Source organism: Rhinopithecus roxellana, chromosome 8 (genome assembly GCF_007565055.1).
Source record: "Rhinopithecus roxellana isolate Shanxi Qingling chromosome 8, ASM756505v1, whole genome shotgun sequence".
In the NCBI taxonomy this organism is placed as follows: Eukaryota; Metazoa; Chordata; class Mammalia; order Primates; family Cercopithecidae; genus Rhinopithecus; species Rhinopithecus roxellana.
The window spans coordinates 4,009,986-4,029,187 of NC_044556.1; the positions used below are offsets into that span (position 1 = coordinate 4,009,986).

The 19,202-nt window shown below is 46.2% G+C and overlaps 1 protein-coding gene across 2 annotated transcripts in view; it reads left to right on the top strand.

Annotated features, from left to right (window-relative positions):
• Positions 1–19,202, top strand: part of ZNF490 (zinc finger protein 490) — a 33,885-nt gene that overhangs the window by 756 nt on the left and 13,927 nt on the right. For both annotated transcript variants that reach the window (XM_030935100.1, XM_030935101.1), the window contains exon 2: positions 857–901. In XM_030935100.1, coding sequence (XP_030790960.1) covers positions 857–901 — 45 coding nt within the window. The remainder of the gene's footprint in view (positions 1–856; positions 902–19,202) is intronic.

Genomic DNA, 19,202 nt, shown 5'->3' on the forward strand with positions numbered 1-19,202 from the left:
ACTGTGGAAGGAAATGGTTTCTTTTTGTTGGTTGGTTGGTTGTTTTTAGTTTAAGCATGTTTTTATTGCTTTTCATTTTCATTTTTGTAGATTTATGGTTACAAATGCACTTGTGTTACATGGATATATTTCATAGTGGCGAAGTCTGGCTTTTAGTGCACCCATCACCCAGAGTGTATATTGTATCCAATAGGTAATATTTCATGCCTCATCCCCTCTCTCTTTCCAACCTATTGGCATCTCCAGTGTCTATTATTCCACTCTGTATGTCCATGTTTACCCATTGTTTAGCTCCCACTTATATGTAAGAAGATGCAGTTTTTGACTTTCTCTTTTTGTTATCGCACTTAGGATAATGGCCTCCAGTCCCATCCATGTTGCTGTAAAGTGGAAGGAAATTTATCTCGAATAAGTTTTCTAGAGTGTCCCTACAGAACTTTGAAAGGCCAAGAGTCCAAGACCAGCCTGGGCAACATAGCGAGATCCCATTTCTAAAAAAATTTTTTTAAATTAGCTAAGCATGGTGTTCACCTGTAGTCCTAGCTACTTCAGAGGCTGAGGCAGGAAGATCTCAAGGCTAAGAGTTTGAGGTTACAGTGAGCCAAGATTGTGCCAGTGCATTCCAGCCTGGGAGAGAGACAGACTGTCTCTAAATTTTTTTTTTAAGTAGAAACATTTTCATTTTTCTCATTATAGAGGAGACAGTGTAATCTTGAAAACTCTCATGATCCACCCTTCTTGTAGCTCTGTGTGTACAGGTAGATGAAGGGGGAACAATGCTTCCAAGGTTGTCAGATGTGATGTTTGGTTCTAAATTGCTGAAACTCACAAAATGCATCCTCTTGTTTCTAATTAGATGCAGAACAGTGAACACCATGGACAAAGCATCAAGACTCAAACTGTAAGTGAGATTGCTACCTGTCAGTGTGGCCACCTTCCTGGTTTATAATGACCATTTGGGCCTGTGCTTCTGTGACCTCTTTGTGGGGGGTCTTTGGGGTCTTTGTGAAGCATCAACACACTCCCATAGTCAAGGCCAATAACCAGGCTCTCAGATGTGTCCTGTTCATTGCCCTCACCCTGTACTTCCATTGTCCCTTACCTTCATTGGTCATCCCAACACAGCCACCTGCATCCTTTGGAGTATCACATTTGAGCTGGGTGCAGTGGCTCATGCCTGTAATCCTGGCACTTTGGGAGACTGAGGTGGGAGGATTGCTTGAGTCCAGGAATTGGAGACCAGTGTGGGCAATGTAGTGAGACTCTGTCTCTACAAAAAATTAAAAAAATTGGCTGGGTGCAGTAGCTCATGCCCGTAATCTCAGCACTTTAGGAGGTAAGGTGGGTGGATCACTTGAGGCCAGGAGTTGGAAACTAACCTGGCCAACATGGTGAAACCTCATCTCTATTAAAAATATTTTTTTAGGCCGGGCGCGGTGGCTCAAGCCTGTAATCCCAGCACTTTGGGAGGCCGAGATGGGCAGATCACGAGGTCAGGATATCGAGACCATCCTGACTAACATGGTGAAACCCCGTCTCTACTAAAAATACAAATAAAACTAGCCGGGCGAGGTGGCGGGCGCCTGTAGTCCCAGCTACGCGGGAGGCTGAGGCAGGAGAATGGCGGGAACCCGGGAGGCGGAGCTTGCAGTGAGCTGAGATCCGGCCACTGCACTCCAGCCCGGGCGACAGAGCGAGACTCCGTCTCAAAAAAAAAAAAAAAAAAAAAAAAAATATATATATATATATATAAATTAGCTGGGCGTGGTAGGGGGCACACCTGTAATCCCAGCTGCTTGGGTGGCTGAGGCACGAGAATCGCTTGAATCTGGGAGGAGGAGGTTGCAGTGAGCTGAGATTGCGTCACTGTACTCTAGCCTGGGCAACAGAGTGAAACTCTGTTTCAGAAATAAATAAATAAATAAATAAATAAATAAAGATAAAAAATTAGCTGGACATGGTGACATAGTCCCAGCTTCTCAGGAGGCTGAGGCAGGAGGATGGCTTCAACCTGAGACTGTGGTGACCTGTGATGGTGCCACTGTACTCTAGCCTGGGCAACAGAGCTAGACCCTGTCTCAAAAAATCACAAAAACCACACATTTGGAGTTATGTTTACTTGTTTGCATAGTTTGGACAAAACGATCACTGTAGTTCTGACCTTCCAGGTAACCACGCAAGAGACAGATAAGGCACTGGTTGGTATCAGGGGTACCTAATTCCATCATTGCTGTCAGTTCCCTGATCTAAGTGACTCTGTAATTCCAACACTTTGGGAGGCTGAAGTGGGAGGAATTTCATGGGGAATGACTACAGCCTTCATGCATGTAGATACATAATCTGAGCCTGAATATGTCATCTTCACATAAAACCACCATTTGGTTATTGAGCGTTCTGTGAATCCTGAGTTCCTTGGCTCATGGGAGCTTCAGTGTGGCTTTTCCTGGCCAGGAGCTTGCCTAACATTTTCAACAATCCAATCCTTAAGTTCAGCATGCTGGTATTTTTCAGTGTCTGGGTCACCGTCCTTCTTGTCTACCAAAACCCCAAACGGGGAAGGTCTCAATCCTGGCCTCCACTGATTTGCTGCGGCTTCTCTGTCTGCAGATGCTATGCTGTTACTGTTCTTGTTCGTTCCTTTTTTTTTTTTTTTTTTTTGGAGACAGGGTTCTTGCTGTGTTGCGCAGGCTGGTCTCAAGCTCCTGGCTTCAAGCAATCCTCCTGCCTCAGCAGCCTCCCAAAGTGCAGGGATTACAGGTGTGAGTCACCACACCTGGCCTGAGTTTTCAGTTTTTGACAGTTCTCAGTATATGTGGTGGCACGCATTTGGACTTTAATACTGAGAAATTCCATTATTATTATTATTGTTATTATATTGTATTACTATTACTATTACGTGCTGTCGCCCAGGCTGGAGTGCAGTGGCAAGATCACAGCTCACTGTAGACTCAACTTCACAGGCTCAAGCAATCCCCCTGCCTCAGTCTCCCTGGGCACTACTAGCTGGGACTAGTAGCTGGGACTAGGACTAGGTGTGCGCCACCATGCTTGGCTAATTTAAGAAAAAATTTTTTTTTTTTTAAGTTGGGCGTGGTGGTGCACATCTGTAATCCCAGCTATTTGGGGAGGCTGAGACAGGAAAATTGCTTGAACCCGGAAGGTGGAGGTTGCAGTGAGCCGAGATTGTGCGACTGCACTCTAGCCTGGGTGACAGAGCGAGACTCCATCTCAAAAAAAAAAAAAATTAAAAATTTTTAAAGTTTAGAGACAGGATCCCCCTATATTGCCTAGGTTGATCTTGAACTCCTGGACTCAAGTGATCCTCCCACATCAGCCTCCCAAAGTGTTGGGATTATAGGTGTGAGCTACTGCACCCGGCCAATTTCATTATTACTTATGAGCCATATGAGTTTAGACAAGAGTTTGTGCCCTCCATACTTAACTTTTTTCATTTGCAGGATGGGAGGTATGATTGGGTGGGGCTAATCAAATGAAATACTAGTGATTATGAAATCACATTAGTCACCACAGTGATATGCAAACATAAACTATTGAAATATTGAATAAAAATAGGATTTTACTTGTTCTTTAGTAAAACACAAAGCTGTTCATTTTTTTTCTTTCCTAACATGTGCTGGAAATCTACCATATGGAAATGACACTTGTGAATGGTCATGGACTTTTAGGCCTTTGCTGATCATTAAAATAAAAATCTTCCTGGCCAGGCGTGGTGGCTCATGCCCGTAATCCCAGCACTTTGGGAGGCCGAGGCGGGTGGATCACCTGAGGTCGGGAGTTCGAGACCAGCCTGACCGACATGGAGAAACCCTGTCTTTACTAAAAATACAAAATTGGCCGGGCGTGGTGGCACATGCCTATAATCCCACCTACTAGGGAGGCTGAGGCAGGAGAATTGCCTGAACCCAGGAGGTGGAGGTTGCGGTGAGCTGAGATCGTGCCATTGCACTCCAGCCTGGGCAACAAGAGTGAAATTCTGTCTCAAAAAAAACTAAAAAAATTAAATTAAATTAAATTAAATTTAAAAAAATCCTATTTGAGGGTCTCAAATACACTTTTCTTAAAGAGATAGGAAAACCATTAACAAAATATTTAACAGAATACTTCACTTCTGGTCCACCAATAACCACTTCTCAAGCAGACACCAGCTGTGTTTGCTATATACTTCAATTTAATTGTGACAGTATCTACCTGGAGACAGAGTCCGATACCAGAAGCTAACAGCTCACAAGAATGTCCCTCACTTCAAATGTCAGTTGTAAGTCCCAGGATGTGACCTATGCTTCTGACCAACCAGCTGTAAATCAGGGTTTTCATGACCCACTCTTTGGGTTTGATTAATTTGCTATAGCAGCCTAAATAACTCACAGAAACACTAGTTACATTTACTCACTTATTACAAAGGATTTTTTTTTTTTTTTTTTTTTTGAGACGGAGTCTCTTGCTCTATCGCCCAGGCTGGAGTGCAGTGGCATGATCTCGGCTCACTGCAAGCTCCACCTCCCAGGTTCACGCCATTATCCTGCCTCAGCCTCCCGAGAAGCTGGGACTACAGGAGCCCGGTTGGGAGGATTTATTTTTTTAATAGAGCAGGGTTTCACTGTCTTCCAGGCTGGAGTGCAGTGGCAGGATCATGGCTCATTGCAGCCTTCAACTCTTGGGATCAAGCGATCCTCCCTCATCAGTCCTGCAAGTAGCTAGGAATACAGGCATGTGCCACTGCACTCAACTAATTATTTATTCTTTGTAAAGTTAGGGGCTCGATCTGTTGTCCAGGCTAGTCTCAACCTCCAGGTCTCAAGAGATCCTCCCACCTTGCTCCTCTCAAAGCACTGAGATGATAGGAGTGAGTCACCATGCCTAGTCTTACAAAGGATATTTTATTATTTATTTATTTACTCTTATTTTGAGGGTCTCATTCTGTTGCCAGGCTGGAGTGCAGTGGCACAATCTTGGCTCACTGCAACCTCCATCTCCTGGGTTCAAATGATTCTCGTGTTTCAGCCTCCCAAGTAGCTGGAATGACAGGCATGCTCCACCAAGCCCAGCTATTTTTTTATTTTTAGTAGAGATGGGGTTTCACCATGTTGGCCAAGCTGGTCTCGAACCCCTGACCTCAAGTGATCCATCCGCCTTGGCCTCCCAAAGTGCTGGCATTACAGGTGTGAACCACTACGCCTAGCCTACAAAGGATATTTTATTTTATTTATTATTATTATTATTTTTTGAGATGGAGTTTCATTCTTGTCGCCCAGGCTGGAGTGCAATGGTGCAATCTCAGCTCACTGCAACCTCTGCCTCCCAGGTTCAAGCGATTCTCCTGCCTCAGCCTCCCAAGTAGCTGGGATTACAGGCACCCACCACCACGCCTGGCTAATTATTATTATTATTATTATTATTATTTTAAGATAGAGTCTCTTTTGCCCAGGCTGGAGTGCAGTGGTACGATCTCGGCTCACTGCAGCCCTCGCCTACTGGGGTCAAACGATTCTCCTACCTCAGCCTCCCAAGTAGCTGGATTACAGGCCCACGCCACCATGCCCAGCTAATTTTATTTTTTGTATTTTTAGTAGAGATGGGGTTTCACCATGCTGGCCAGGCTGGTCTCGAACTCCTGACCTCATGATCCGCCCACATTGTCCTCCCAAAGTGCTAGGATTATAGGCATGAGCCACTGCACCAGGCCTAATTTTTGTATTTTAAGTAGTGATGGAGTTTCACCATGTTGGTCAGGCTGGTCTTGAACTCCTGACCTCAAGTAATCCACCTGCTTCAGCCTCCCAAAGTGCTGGGATTACAGGTGTGAGCCACCACACCTGGCCCTACAAAGAATATTTTAAATGATACAAATGAATAGCCAGATGAAGAGATACCTCCAGGCATATGGTTATGTTCTTATTTACCAACCGGAAGGCTCTCTGAGCCCTGTTTTTGGGTTTTTATGGTGGCTTTATTATGGTGACATGATTAATCACATCATTCACTATTGGTGAGCAACTCAACCTTCAGTTTTCTCTTCCCTCCCTGGAGGTGGGGACAGAGCTGAAAGTTTCAAAGCTCCAATCACGTGGTTGGTTCCCCTGGTAACTAGCCTCCCATCCTGTGGTTTGTAGGAGCTTTCCAAAAATCACCTCATTAACATAAACTTAGCTGTGGTGGGAAGGGGATGGTTGTAACTAAAGACATTTCTTTCACCTTTTACTCTGGAACTCTTCTAGAGCTATTTTTAAGAACTGAATACAAAAGGCCATTTTTTAAAATTATTATTTAAATAGGGTCTCCTTCACTCTGTCACCCAGACTGGAGTGCAGTGGCACAATCTTGGCTCAGTGCAGCCTCCACCCCTGGGTTCAAGCAATCCTCCCACCTCAGTCTCCTGAGTAGCTGGGACTACAGGTGCACACCACCACGTCTGACTATTTTTTTGGATTTTTAGTAGAGATGGATTTTCGCCATGTTGCCCACACTGGTCTCAAACACCTGAGCTCAAGCCATCCACCTACCTTGGCCTCCCAAAGTACTGGGATTATAGGTGTGAGCCCCAGTGCCCAGCCTTTTTCATTTTTTTGAGACAGAGTCTTACTCTGTCACCTAGGCTGGAGTGCAGTGGTGTCATCACAGCTTACTGCAGCCTTGACTTCCCTGAGCTCAGGTGATCCTCCCACCTCAGCCTCTTGAGTAGCTGAGACTATAGGCACGTACCCCTATGCCTGGCTAATTTTTGTATTTTTTGTAGAGATGGGGTCTCACTGTGTTGCCCAGGCTGGTGTTGAACTCCTGGGCTCAAGCATCCTGCTTGCCTCAGCCTCCCAACGTGGTGGGATTATAGGCAGGCCAAATACTTTAACAAAAGATACTCCGATTGCTCTAGTCACTTGGGAAATTACAAGGTTTATAGCAACTGGGAGCCAGGAACCCTGTACAAAACCCAAATTATATATTTCACAATATCACAACTTTCTTTTCCACCAAACTGGGAGGTGGTACTCAAAATGATACCCTCTCTCTGCAGTTTGACTCAATTATAACTTGGATATTCTCTTTTTTTTTTTTTTTTTTGAGACGGAGTCTTGCTCTGTAGCCCAGGCTGGAGTGCAGTGGCGCAATCTCAGCTCACTGCAACGTCCACCTCCTGGGTTCATGCCATTCTCCTGCCTCAGCCTCCCGAGTAGCTGGGACTGTAGGCACTTGCCACTACATCCAGCTAATTTTTTGTATTCTTTAGTAGAGACAGGGTTTCACTGTGTTAGCCAGGATGGTCTCGATCTCCTGACCTTGTGATCCACCCGCCTCGGCCTCCTAAAGTGCTGGGATTACAGGCGTGAGCCACCGTGCCCCGCCATAACTTGGATATTCTCTAAAAATCCGTAGTTCTTGTCTGTGTGTCACCTGGGAAATCACTGTGGATTTGAATAAGTACTCTGCACATAAGAAAAACCCATGATGGGGCCAGGTGCAGTGGCTCACACCTGTAATCCCAGCACTCTGGGAGGCTGAGGCAGGTGGATTGCATGAGCCCAGGAGTTCGAGACCAGCCTGGCCAACATGGCGAAACCTTGTCTCTACTAAAAATACCAAAAACTAGCCGGGCGTGGTGGCATGCACCTATAGGCCCAGCTTCTTGGGAGGCTGAGGTGAGAGAATCATCTGAGCCTGGGAGGTCAAGGCTGTGGCGGGCCGAGATCACACCACTGTACTCCAACCTGGGTAACCATAGTGAAACCTTGTCTTTTTTTTTTTTTTTTTTTCGAGGCGGAGTCTCGCTCTGTCGCCCGGACTGGAGTGCAGTGGCCAGATCTCAGCTCACTGCAAGCTCCGCCTCCCGGGTTTTCGCCATTCTCCTGCCTCAGCCTCCCGAGTAGCTGGGACTACAGGCGCCCGCCACCTCGCCCGGCTAGTTTTTGTATTTTTAGTAGAGACGGGGTTTCACCGTGTTAGCCAGGATGGTCTCGATCTCCTGACCTCGTGATCCGCCCGTCTCGGCCTCCCAAAGTGCTGGGATTACAGGCTTGAGCCACTGCGCCCGGCCGTGAAACCTTGTCTTGACAAAAAAAAAAAAAGAAAAGAAAATACATGATGGGCTGCACTGTGCAGATGATCATTACCCTCTAGGAAGACCTCAGTGGTTTTCTTTTTTTGAGACAGAGTCTTGCTCTATTGCCCAGGTTGGAGTCCAGTGGCATGATTTCAGCTCACTGCAACCTCTGTCTCCTGGGTTTAAGTGATTCTTCTGCCTCAGCTTCCCACATAGTTGGGAGGTGCCCACCACCACACCCAACTAATTATTTTTATTTTTTTGTAGAAATGGGGTTTCACCATGTTGGCCAGGCTGGTCTCAAACTCCTGACCTCAGGTAATCTTCCCACCTCGGCCTCCCACAGTGCTGGGATTACAGGCGGGAGCTACTGCGCTAGCCAGAAGTTTTCTGATGTACAATTTATGTCACCCAGTCTCTAGCAGCAGCAAAATTTTCATGTCAAATGCATAAGGCAATTCAGACTTAGAGATCAATGCCATAAAATTGAAATTCCAGAAATAAGCCCATATATATATAGAGAGAGAGTCAACTGAGTTTCAAAAATGGTGCCAGGAATCAGGAAAGAATATTATTTTCATAAATTGGTGTTATGACAATTGGATAGACATACAAAAAATAATAAAATTGGGCCGAGCACAGTGGCATGATCGTTTGAGGCCTGGAGTTCAAGACCAGCCTGGGCAATATAGTGCAACCTCATATCTTATAAAAAAAAATTAACCAGGTTTGTGGCACACACCTGTAGTCTCAGCTGCTCGGTGGCTGATGGGGGAGGATTGCTGGAGCCTGGCAGTTTGTGGCTGCAGTGAGCTAACTACTCTACGCTAGCCTGGATGACAGAGTGAGATCCCAATTCTTTTTTTTTTTTTCAGACGGAGTCTTGCTCTGTCGCCCAGGCTAGAGTGCAGTGACGCGATATCGGCTCACTGCAACCTCCGCCTCCTGGGTTCACGCCATTCTTCTGCCTCAGCCTCCCAAGTAGCTGGGACTACAGGCACCCACCACCACGCCTGACTAATTTTTTGTATTTGCAGTAGAGACATGGTTTCACTGTGTTAACCAGGATGGTCTCGATCTCCTGACCTCGTGATCCGCCCACCTCGGCCTCCCAAAGTGCTGAGATTTCAGGTGTGAGCCACTGCACCTGGCCTTTTTTTTTTTTTTCTTTTAAGACAGGGTCTCACTCTGTCTCCCTGAATGGAATGCTGTGAGCCTTGGCTCACTGCAGCCTCCGCCTTCCAGGCTCAGACGATCCTCCCACCTCAGCCTCCCAAGTAGCTGGGGCTACAGGCATGCACCACCACACCTGGCTAATCTTTGTGTTTTTTGGAGAGACAGGTTGTGTCAAGTTGGCCAGGCTGGTCTGGAACTCCTGGGCTTAAGTGATCCACCCACCTCAGCCTCCCAAAGTGCTAGGACAAGAGTCCTGAACATTTTTTCTCTATTGTGATGTCACAATCTCCAAAGTTATCAAAAACTTGCATTCAAGAGCACCTGTTAGAGCTTTATAGCTGATTATAAAACCACCTTCTAAAGAGGACCAAGAAAAGACAACAATTGTTTATGGATGACAAAGTTTTAGGGCAGCCATAGTTAAAGATACACTTGACAAGGAAATCTGTTACCTCTGTGGCATATAATAATTTAACATAACAATTATAATTATTACTGATAACACACTGAGATATATCAGAATTACAGGAGTTTTCCTTCATTTTGGAACACATACCAATAACATATATATATGGATACAGTCTAAAGAAATCCAAACCCCATTTTATATTTGACATTGCTTCCTATATGATTTTTGTACCAAATAAGCCAAATTTCACCTTTACATTAGTATACTATTAATGTCAAACCCAATTCTTTTTTTTTTTTTTCTTTTGAGATGGAGTCTCACTCTAGCCCAGGCTGCAGTGCAGTGGCGCAATCTTGGCTCACTGCAAGCTTCACCTCCCAGGTTCACGCCATTCTCCTGCCTCAGCCTCCGGAGTAACTGGGACTACAGGCGCCCGCCACCACACATGGCTAATTTTTTTGAATTTTTTTTTTTTTTTTTTTTTTTTTTTTGAGACGGAGTCTCGCTCTGTCGCCCGGCTGGACTGCAGTGGCCGGATCTCAGCTCACTGCAAGCTCTGCCTCCCGGGTTTACGCCATTCTCCTGCCTCAGCCTCCCGAGTAGCTGGGACTACAGGCGCCAGCCACCTCGCCCGGCTAGCTTTTTGTATTTTTTAGTAGAGACGGGGTTTCACCGTGTTAGCCAGGATAGTCTCGAACTCCTGACCTCGTGATCCGCCCGCCTCGGCCTCCCAAAGTGCTGGGATTACAGGCTTGAGCCACCGCGCCCGGCCTTGAATTTTTAATAGAGACAGGGTTTCACTATGTTGGCCAGGATGGTCTCGATTTCCTGACCTCGTCATCCGCCTGCCTCAGCCTCACAAAGTGCTGGGATTTACAAGCGTGAGCCACCGCACCCGACCAGAATCTATATTTTTTAATTTTTAAATTTTATTTTTGTAGAGGCAGGTTCTTACTATGTTGCCCAGGCTGGTGTGAAAATCCTGGCCTCAAGGGATCCTCCCGAAGTGCTGAGATTACAGGCTTGAGCCAACATGCCTGGCCTTTAATTGTCTTAAAAGGAAGTAAATTCTGACACATGCTACAACATGATGAAGATTGAGGACGTCATGCTAAGTGAAATAAGCCAGTCGGAAAAGGACAAATACAGAATAATTCCACTTATATAAGGTACCCAATGAAATTCATACAATCAAAAAGTCGAATAGTGGTGTCAGGGACTGAGGGGGAGCGGTAAATGGGAAGTTATTCAATCGATAGTTTCAAATTTGCAAGATTAAATCAGTTCTAGAGATTGGTTTCACAATGTAACTACACTTAACACTACTGAATAGGCCACTTAAAAATGGACCTCGGGCAAAGAACAAATTCCGCTGACATGGACATATCCCAGCCAGGACAACCCACTCTGGGAAGCTCGCTCGGCTCAGCCACGTGCTCTCCTGCACGACTGTCACTCAGGGGTGAGGGGGCGGGGCCACACAAACTGTCCAATCAGCATCGGTGTTGAAAAGGCGCTTGGACCCTAGCCTTGAATGCGCACGTGAACCTCCTTATTCTAGCGGTTCGCTAGTATTGCGTCTCACCCTGGGCTGAGGGCTGTCTGGGGCTCTGCACATGCTTTGTCGCACCGGGACCTGCAGGTAGTGAGGGATCTGTAGGGAGGACTCCTGGAGCCTCCCTAAGCCGAGAAATGGTGAGTTTGCGGGACCGGGAGTCCCGAGACCTGAGGAGGGGACTTGTCGGAACCGACTGTGGGAAGACCTGAGTCCTCCTGGCGCAGCTCTGGGGCCAGGAGACCCGAGGTTCTCCCAGCAGGGTGGGGCTGGGCCGGCAGCTGGGACCTCAGGCGTCTAGTCCCATCTCTGCGACTGGGGTCCTGGCCCAGAACCCTTTCCGGGCAGCTGGGCGTCCGCAGCCCCGCATCTCCCAAGATCTTCTCGTGCTTTTGAGAATCCAGTTGGGTCAGAACATTAAGGTGAATCCACCTGTGAGAACTGAAGCCTGGAGGAGGGAGCATTTTTTTTTTTTTGCAGCTGGGGGAGCGGAGGGCGCGTGGAGCTCCCAGAGTTCATTCATACCGCTGCTGTCTTCACCAGGCACTGACCCACTGTCTGGGTTACCACTCCCACGTTTGGGAATTTGTTTGTTTTGAGGCGGTCTCGCAATGTTGCCCAGGCTGAAGTGCAGTAGCGCCATCAAACCTCATTGCATTTCAAGCGATCCTCCCGCCTCAGCCTCCTGAGTTGCTGGGAGTAAAGGCATCTGCCACTACTGGCTAATTTCAAATTTTTATTTATAGATACGGGGTCTTGCTATGTTGCTCATGCTAGTCTTGAACGCCTGGCTTTAAGGGATCCTCTTGCCTTGGCCTCCCAAAATGTTGGTATTATAGGCGTGACCATACCTGGCCTTTGTGAATGTATTTGCCTTTCGATTGCGGGTTTTCCATTTTAACGGTGGAGAAGCAATTCCTTATCTAAACAGATTAAAACATTTGCATTTCTTTGCCTTGGATTCCTTGATTAAATCAATTTTTTTTTTTTTTTGACGCAGAGCCTTGCTCTGTCGCCCAGGCAGGAATGCAGTGACACCATCTCGGCTCACTGCAACCACTGCCTCCCAGGTTGAAGCAATTCTCATGCCTCAGCCTCCTAAGTAGCTGGTATTACGAGCGTGTGCCACCACGCCCAGCCCATTTTTGTATTTTTAGTAGAGGTGGGATTGCATCTCAATGAGCAGGCTGTTCTCAAACCCCTGGCCTCAAGTGATCTGCCTGCCTCAGCCTTCTAAAGTGCTGGGATTCCAGGTGTGAGCTGCTGCGCTGGCCCAAATCACCTTTTTGCCTTTTTCTTGCTTTTTTCTTTTTTTTTTGACAGTCTTGCTCTGTTGCCCAGGCTGGAGTGCAGTGGCATGATCTTGGCTCACTGCAACCTCTGCCTCCCAGGTTGAAACAATTCTCCCTGCCTCAGCCTCCCCAGTAGTTGGGATTACAGGCACCTGCCACCACACCCTGCTGATTTTTCTATTTTTAGTGGAGATGGGGTTTCGCTATATTAGCCAGGCTGGTCTCAGACTCCTGACCTCAGGTGATCCACCCACCTCAGCCTCCCAAAGTGCTGGGATTACAGGTGTGAGCCACCACACCCAGCCCTGAAACCTTTTAACACCACCAGAGCCATGGGTGAGGCCCATAACATACGATTTGAGGGTCTCTGGAGGAAAAAATGTATTAATAAATATTAAGGTAGGAAGATAACCCTTCTGCCGGGAAATGCATCAAGTGGCCACAGAAGCAAAACGGAGAAAGATGAAAGAAGGAAGGGCACAAAAGAAAAAAAAATGAAGCATTTTTCTAGGTTTTGACCTAATTGGAACTCCAATATATAGTAAAATAATTATATGGCCGGGCGCGGTGGCTCATGCCTGTAATCCCAGCACTTTGGGAGGCCGAGGCGGGCGGATCACGAGGTCAGGAGATCGAGACTATCCTGGCTAACACGGTGAAACCCTGTCTCTACTAAAACTACAAAGAAAATTAGCCGGGCCTGTTGGCCGGCGCCTATAGTCCCAGCTACTTGGGAGGCTGAGGCAGGAGAATGGCGTGAGCCCGGGAGGCGGAGCTTGCAGTGAGCCGAGATCGCGCCACTGCACTCCAGCCTGGGCGACAGAGCAAGACTGCATCTCAAAAAAAAAAAAAAAAAAAAAAAACTAAAAATAAAGGGCCAGATGTGGTGGCTTACACCTGTTATCCAAACACTTTGGGAGGCCAAGGCAGGCGGGTCGGGAGCTGGAGACCAGCCTGACCAACATGGAGAAATCCCTTCTCTACTAAAAATACAAAATTAGCTGGGCGTGGTGGCGCATGGCTGTAATCCCAGCTACTAGAGAGCCTGAGGCAGGAGAATCTTTTGAACCCGAGAGGTGGAGGTTGTGGGTGAGCCAAGATCGCGCCCTTGCACTCCAGCCTGGACAACAAGAGCGAGACTCGGTCTCACAAAAAAGAGAGAAAAGGACACTGCATGTGCGTGGCTTTCAGGCCTCTCTGACGTTTGTTCTGAATCAATTTTATTATTTTTAAATCATACATATATATTTCTGGTTTGAAACTCCTGGGCTCCAGCAATCCTCCTGCCTTGGCCTCCCAAGGTGCTGGGATTACAGGAATAAGCCATCGGGTCTAGCCTGGTTCTGAATTAATTTTAACATCTCTGTAATGCACTAACTGACAGTCATTCATGGGATTAATCAATCCTAGGAATTAGTTATATCTGGGGATCCCACTAAATGTAAGCAAGGTACACTGATTGATTGATTGATTGACAGAGTCTTCTTGCTCTGTTGCCCAGGCGGGAGTGCTAAGACAGACCCTCACTCTGTCACCCAGGTGGGAGTGCAGTGGTGTGATCTCAGCTCAATGCAACCTCTGCCTACCGAGTTCAAGCGTCAGTCTCCTGAGTAGCTGGGATTACAGGCACCTGCTGCCACACCCAGCAATTTTTTGTAGTTTTTAGTAGAGATGGGGGTGTCACTGTGTTGACTAGGCTGGTCTCGAACTCCTGACTTCAAGTGATCTGCCCACCTCAGACTCCCAAAGTACTGGGATTAGAGGTGTGAGCCACCATGCCTGGCCTACACTCTATAATTTAAATTAACTCTTTGGCAGTTACAAATTGGCTTAACAGGCCGGGTGCGGTGGCTCAAGCCTGTAATCCCAGCACTTTGGGAGGCCGAGACAGGCGGAGCCCGAGGTCAGGAGATCGAGACCATCCTGGCTAATACGGTGAAACCCCGTCTCTACTAAAAATTACAAAAAACTAGCCGGGCGAGGTGGCGGGCACCTGTAGTCCCAGCTACTCGGGAGGCTGAGGCAGGAGAATGGCGTAAACCTGGGGGGCGGAGCTTGCAGTGAGCTGAGATCCAGCCACTGCACTCCAGCCTGGGCGACAGAGCGAGACTCCTCAAAAAAAAAAAAAAAAAAAAAAATTGGCTTAACAAATAGAACTCTAGGGACCTTACCACCCCCTACTCCCCAGTTAAAGTCCTTAATATGGCCAAATGTCAATTATACAGAGTCTTCAAGGATTGAAACCCATTGTACAAGACCTATTTAGTGAAGAGAGATTATTCCCAGGGCTTCTTAATAGCCCAATTTGGCCTATTCTTAAACCTGGAAAGAATAAATGGTGTCTCATGGTGGGTTACTGCTACCTTGATGACGTGATTCTGCCCCTGTACCCAATCTCCAACATTCTGGCAATAACTGGCTCCATCTAATCAGCATTGGTAAATACTCAGTCCCTTTTTTTTTTTTTTTTTTTTGAGACTCAGTCTTGCTCTGTCACCCAGGCTGGAGTGCAGTGGCATGATCTCAGCTCAATGCAAGCTCCGCCTCCTGGTTTCATGCCATTCTCCTGCCTCAGCCTCCTGAGTAGCTGGGACTACAAGCCCCTGCCACCATGCCCGGCTAATTTTGTTTGTGTATTTTTAGTAGAGGCGGAGTTTCACTGTATTAGCCAGGATGGTCTCAATCTCCTGACCTTGTGATCCGCCTGCCCCGGCCTCCCAAAGTGTTGGGATTACAGGCGTGAGCCTTTTAAACAGTGTCTTACCTGATGATGATCTTTACTTTTTAATTTCTTTTATTTTTTAGAAGCCAGTCGTGGTGGCTTCTGCCTGTAATCCCTGCACTTTGGGAGGCCAAGGCAGGCGGATCACTTGAGGTCAGGAGTTCAAGACCAGCCTGGCCAACATGGTGAAACCCTGTCTCTACTAAAAACACAAAAAGTTAGTCTGTTGTGGTGGCGCATGCCTGTAGTTCCAGCTACTTGGGAGGCTGAGGCAGGAGAATCGCTTGAACCCAGGAGGCGGAGGTTGCAGTGAGCCAAGGTCATGCCACTGCACTCTAGCCTGGGCGACAGAGCAAGACTCTGTCTCAATAAGTAAGTAAGTAAGTAAGTAAGTAAATAAATAAATAAATAAATAAATTTTTTATTTTTTAGAGACGAGGTCTCACTATGTTGCCCAGCCTAGTCTTCAACTCCTGAGCTTAAGTGATCCTCTCTCTGCCGCCTCCAAAAGTGCTAGGGTTACAGGTGTGAGCCACGGTGCTGACCTCCCTTCACTTTGTTTATTTATTAATTTTTATTTCTCCCTTCACTTTTGAAGGGATATGATATAATTCACCTGGTTGCTTTCAGGGACCCTCAAAGGCCTTGCCTTTGTATATAGTCTCTATAGGCAAGATCTTCACTGCAGCTACCACCCTTGTCCAGGGTGACACCTAAGTTAAATTCTTAGGAATTAGTTGGTAATCAGAGGGCTGCTCCCTGCTTGACACCATCAACAGAGCTGTTGTTCCTCTTGGCACCCACAACATCATTTGGGCTTTTTTGATGTTCAGGAGGTAACACAGTCCTTTATAAATTTTCCTTAAGCCTATTTATGCTGTGACTTGCAAACTGGTCATCATTGCCTGGACATTGCTGCTACCACACTCCTGTTAGTGCCTCCAGAGCACTATAGAGGCTTTTGTTTTTGGGAGTCTTGCTCTGTCTCGCAGGTTGGAGTGCAGTAGCGTGATGTCATCTCTCTGCAACTTCCGCCTCCCTGGTTCAAGTGATTCTCCTACCTCAACCTCCAGAGTAGCTGGGATTACAGGTGTGCACCACCACACCCAGCTAATTTCTATATTTTTAGTAGAGACGGGGTTTTGCCGTGTTGGCCAGGCTGGTCTCGAACTCCTGACCTCTGGTGATCTGCCTGCCATGGCCTCCCAAAGTGCTGGGATTACAGGCATGAGCCACTATTCCTGGCCACTATAATGGCTTTAGAAACCTCCTCTTATGCCTCTTGTAATTATCCATGATGACCATAAGTTGTCCATAGGGCTCTGATGGAAGAAACAGCCCTTGGCCCCACATTATATGCCATTAGAGCTGCAGTGACCACCATGTACCAGGTTCTCCTGAACATTGAGGCTCTCCCACGTCCTGAACATGTGAGTCTACTCAACTGCTCATTTTGCCATGGGTCCTGGAAATAGCAACCTACACAGACCTCCTTTCAAAATTACAGAGCCAAATGTTAGCCTTCAGCATATCCTCTCTGTAGGAGTTGGGGTGGGGGGGTGACTTCTTTTCTTACTTCCTTGCCAGATTCATGGTGCTGGAGGAGGTCTACCTTCTCCTAGATCCTTTGCTACTGAGTGAACAGCAGTGGGGAGTGTGTAGACTTTATGGGTGACATGGCCACATTTGTACACGGTGGGGCTCTCGGTAAAGAGCTGCTGCTTTTTATCCCTTAATTGAAAGGGACCTGATAAAGGACTGGACTCAAGGGACAGCTCATCAGGTTGTCATCTTAGCACTGGCCAACAATAAATCCCATCTGTGCATGTTTACACACTTGAGTGATTGTCTAAGAGTTGCACCTTTGTAGTAAAAGAACTCTGGGAATATTAGGCTAGGTGCAGTGGCTCACGCCTGTAATCCCAGCACTTTGGGAGGCTAAGGCGGGTGGATCACTTGAGGTCAGGAGTTTGAAACCAGCCTGGCCAACATGGTGAAACCCCGTCTCTACTAAAAATACAAAAAAAATTAGCCAGGCATAGTGGCTCGTGCCTGTAATCCCAGCTACTCAGGAGGCTGAGGCAGGAGAATTGCTTGAACCAGGGAGGCGGAGGTTTCAGTGAGCCGAGATTGCGCCGTTGCACTCTAGACTGGCAACAGAGCAAGACTTCATCTCAAAGGAAAAAAAAAAAAGAAAACCCACAAAACTCTGGGAATCTTTTTTTACCTCACGGCTAGCTATATAAGCCAAGATAATACACACTTCTACGTAGGGTAATCCCACAATCCAAGACTCTGCCTGGACACTCTTATATTCGTGCAAGAGTTCCGGACACTACTGATATTAATCAAAGCGCTTATTTCACTTCTCAAAATAGAGATTGATGGGCTTTTGAACAAGGCATTCTATGGAACTTTCATTGCCTTTACCAGTCTCTGGCTCAGAAAGCACCATAAAGGCTTACTAAAATAAAATTCATGAATTGAGTGAAAGGTTGTATGTTTCATTCATCAACCAGTAATGGGGTGAACTGTCATTAGCCTGTCTTCATCATTTTTATTTTTCTAATAGATTTTATTTTTGTAGAGCTATTTCAGACTTAAAGAAAAATTTATGAGAAAGTATAGTGTTCCCACTTGATCCCTCTGCCTCCACATAGTTTATCCTTTTTATATTTTGTATTACTTTAATACATCTGTTATAATTGATGTACCAATATTATGCCTCAAAGTCCATAGTTTACATTAGGGCTGACTCTGTTATACAATCTATGGGTTTTGGCAAATGTATAATAACCGCTATTCATCATACCTGCATCATGTAGGATGGTTTCCCTCACCTAAATATCCCCTGTGCTTCCCCTATTCATTAATCCCTCCCTCTTCCCAAATTCTTGACAATCAAAAGCCTTTTTACTCTGTCATAATTTTGTCTTTTCCTGAATGTCATATTTGAAACTACACACTATATAACCATTTAGATTGGCTTCTTTCACTTATTTTCAAGTCAAGGTTCCTCCATGTCTTTTTTTTTTTTTTTTTTTTAATTGAGATAGGGTCTCATCATATCACCCATGCTGGTCTTGAACTCCCAGACTCAAGTGATCCTCCTGCCTCAGTGCCCTGAGTAGCTGGTACTACAGGTGGGAGCCACCATACCTAGCCTCCATGTCATTTCATGGCTTGATACCTGATTCTCCTGCCTCAGCCTTCTGAGTAGCTGAGATTACAGGCAAGCGCCACCACACTCAGCTAATTTTTGTATATTCAGTAGAGACGGGGTTTCACCATGTTGGCCAGGATGGTCTCGATCTCCTGACCTCATGATCCACGCTCCTTGGCCTCCCCAAGTGCTGGGATTACAGGCATGAGCCTACCCCGCCCAGCCAATACCTGATTTCTTTTTATCATTCTATGGGTGAACCAGATGGTTTATCCATATGTCTGTTGAGAGATACCTTGGTTCACTCTAAGGGTTGCAAGGTTTTGAATGAAACTATAAACCTTCATGTGCAGGTTTTCGCATGAACGTAAGTTTTCAACTCATTTGAGTACATACCTAGGAGTATGATGACTAGATTACAATTTAAGAGTGTGTTTTGTTTTGTAACTGTCTGCCTTTCAAAGTGGGAGTACCATTGTCCATTGCCAACAGCAAATAATGATACCTATTGTTCTCCATCTTCACCATCATTTGGTGTTTTCAGTGTTTTAAAATTTAGCCATTTAGTGAGTGTGGTAGTATCTTACTCAGTTTTATTTATCTTGGTTTTATTGACTCCCTAATGCCATGTGATGTTGAGCATGTTTTCATGTGCTTGTTTACCATCTCTAATTCTTCCTTGGTGATGTATATGTTCGTATCTTTTGCTCATTTTTAATTGGATTGTCTTCCTGTTACTGAGTTTTTTTTTTTGTTTGTTTGTTTTTTTTTGAGGCAGAGTTTCACTCTTGTTGCCCAGGCTGGAGTGCAATGGCGCGATCTCCGGTCACCG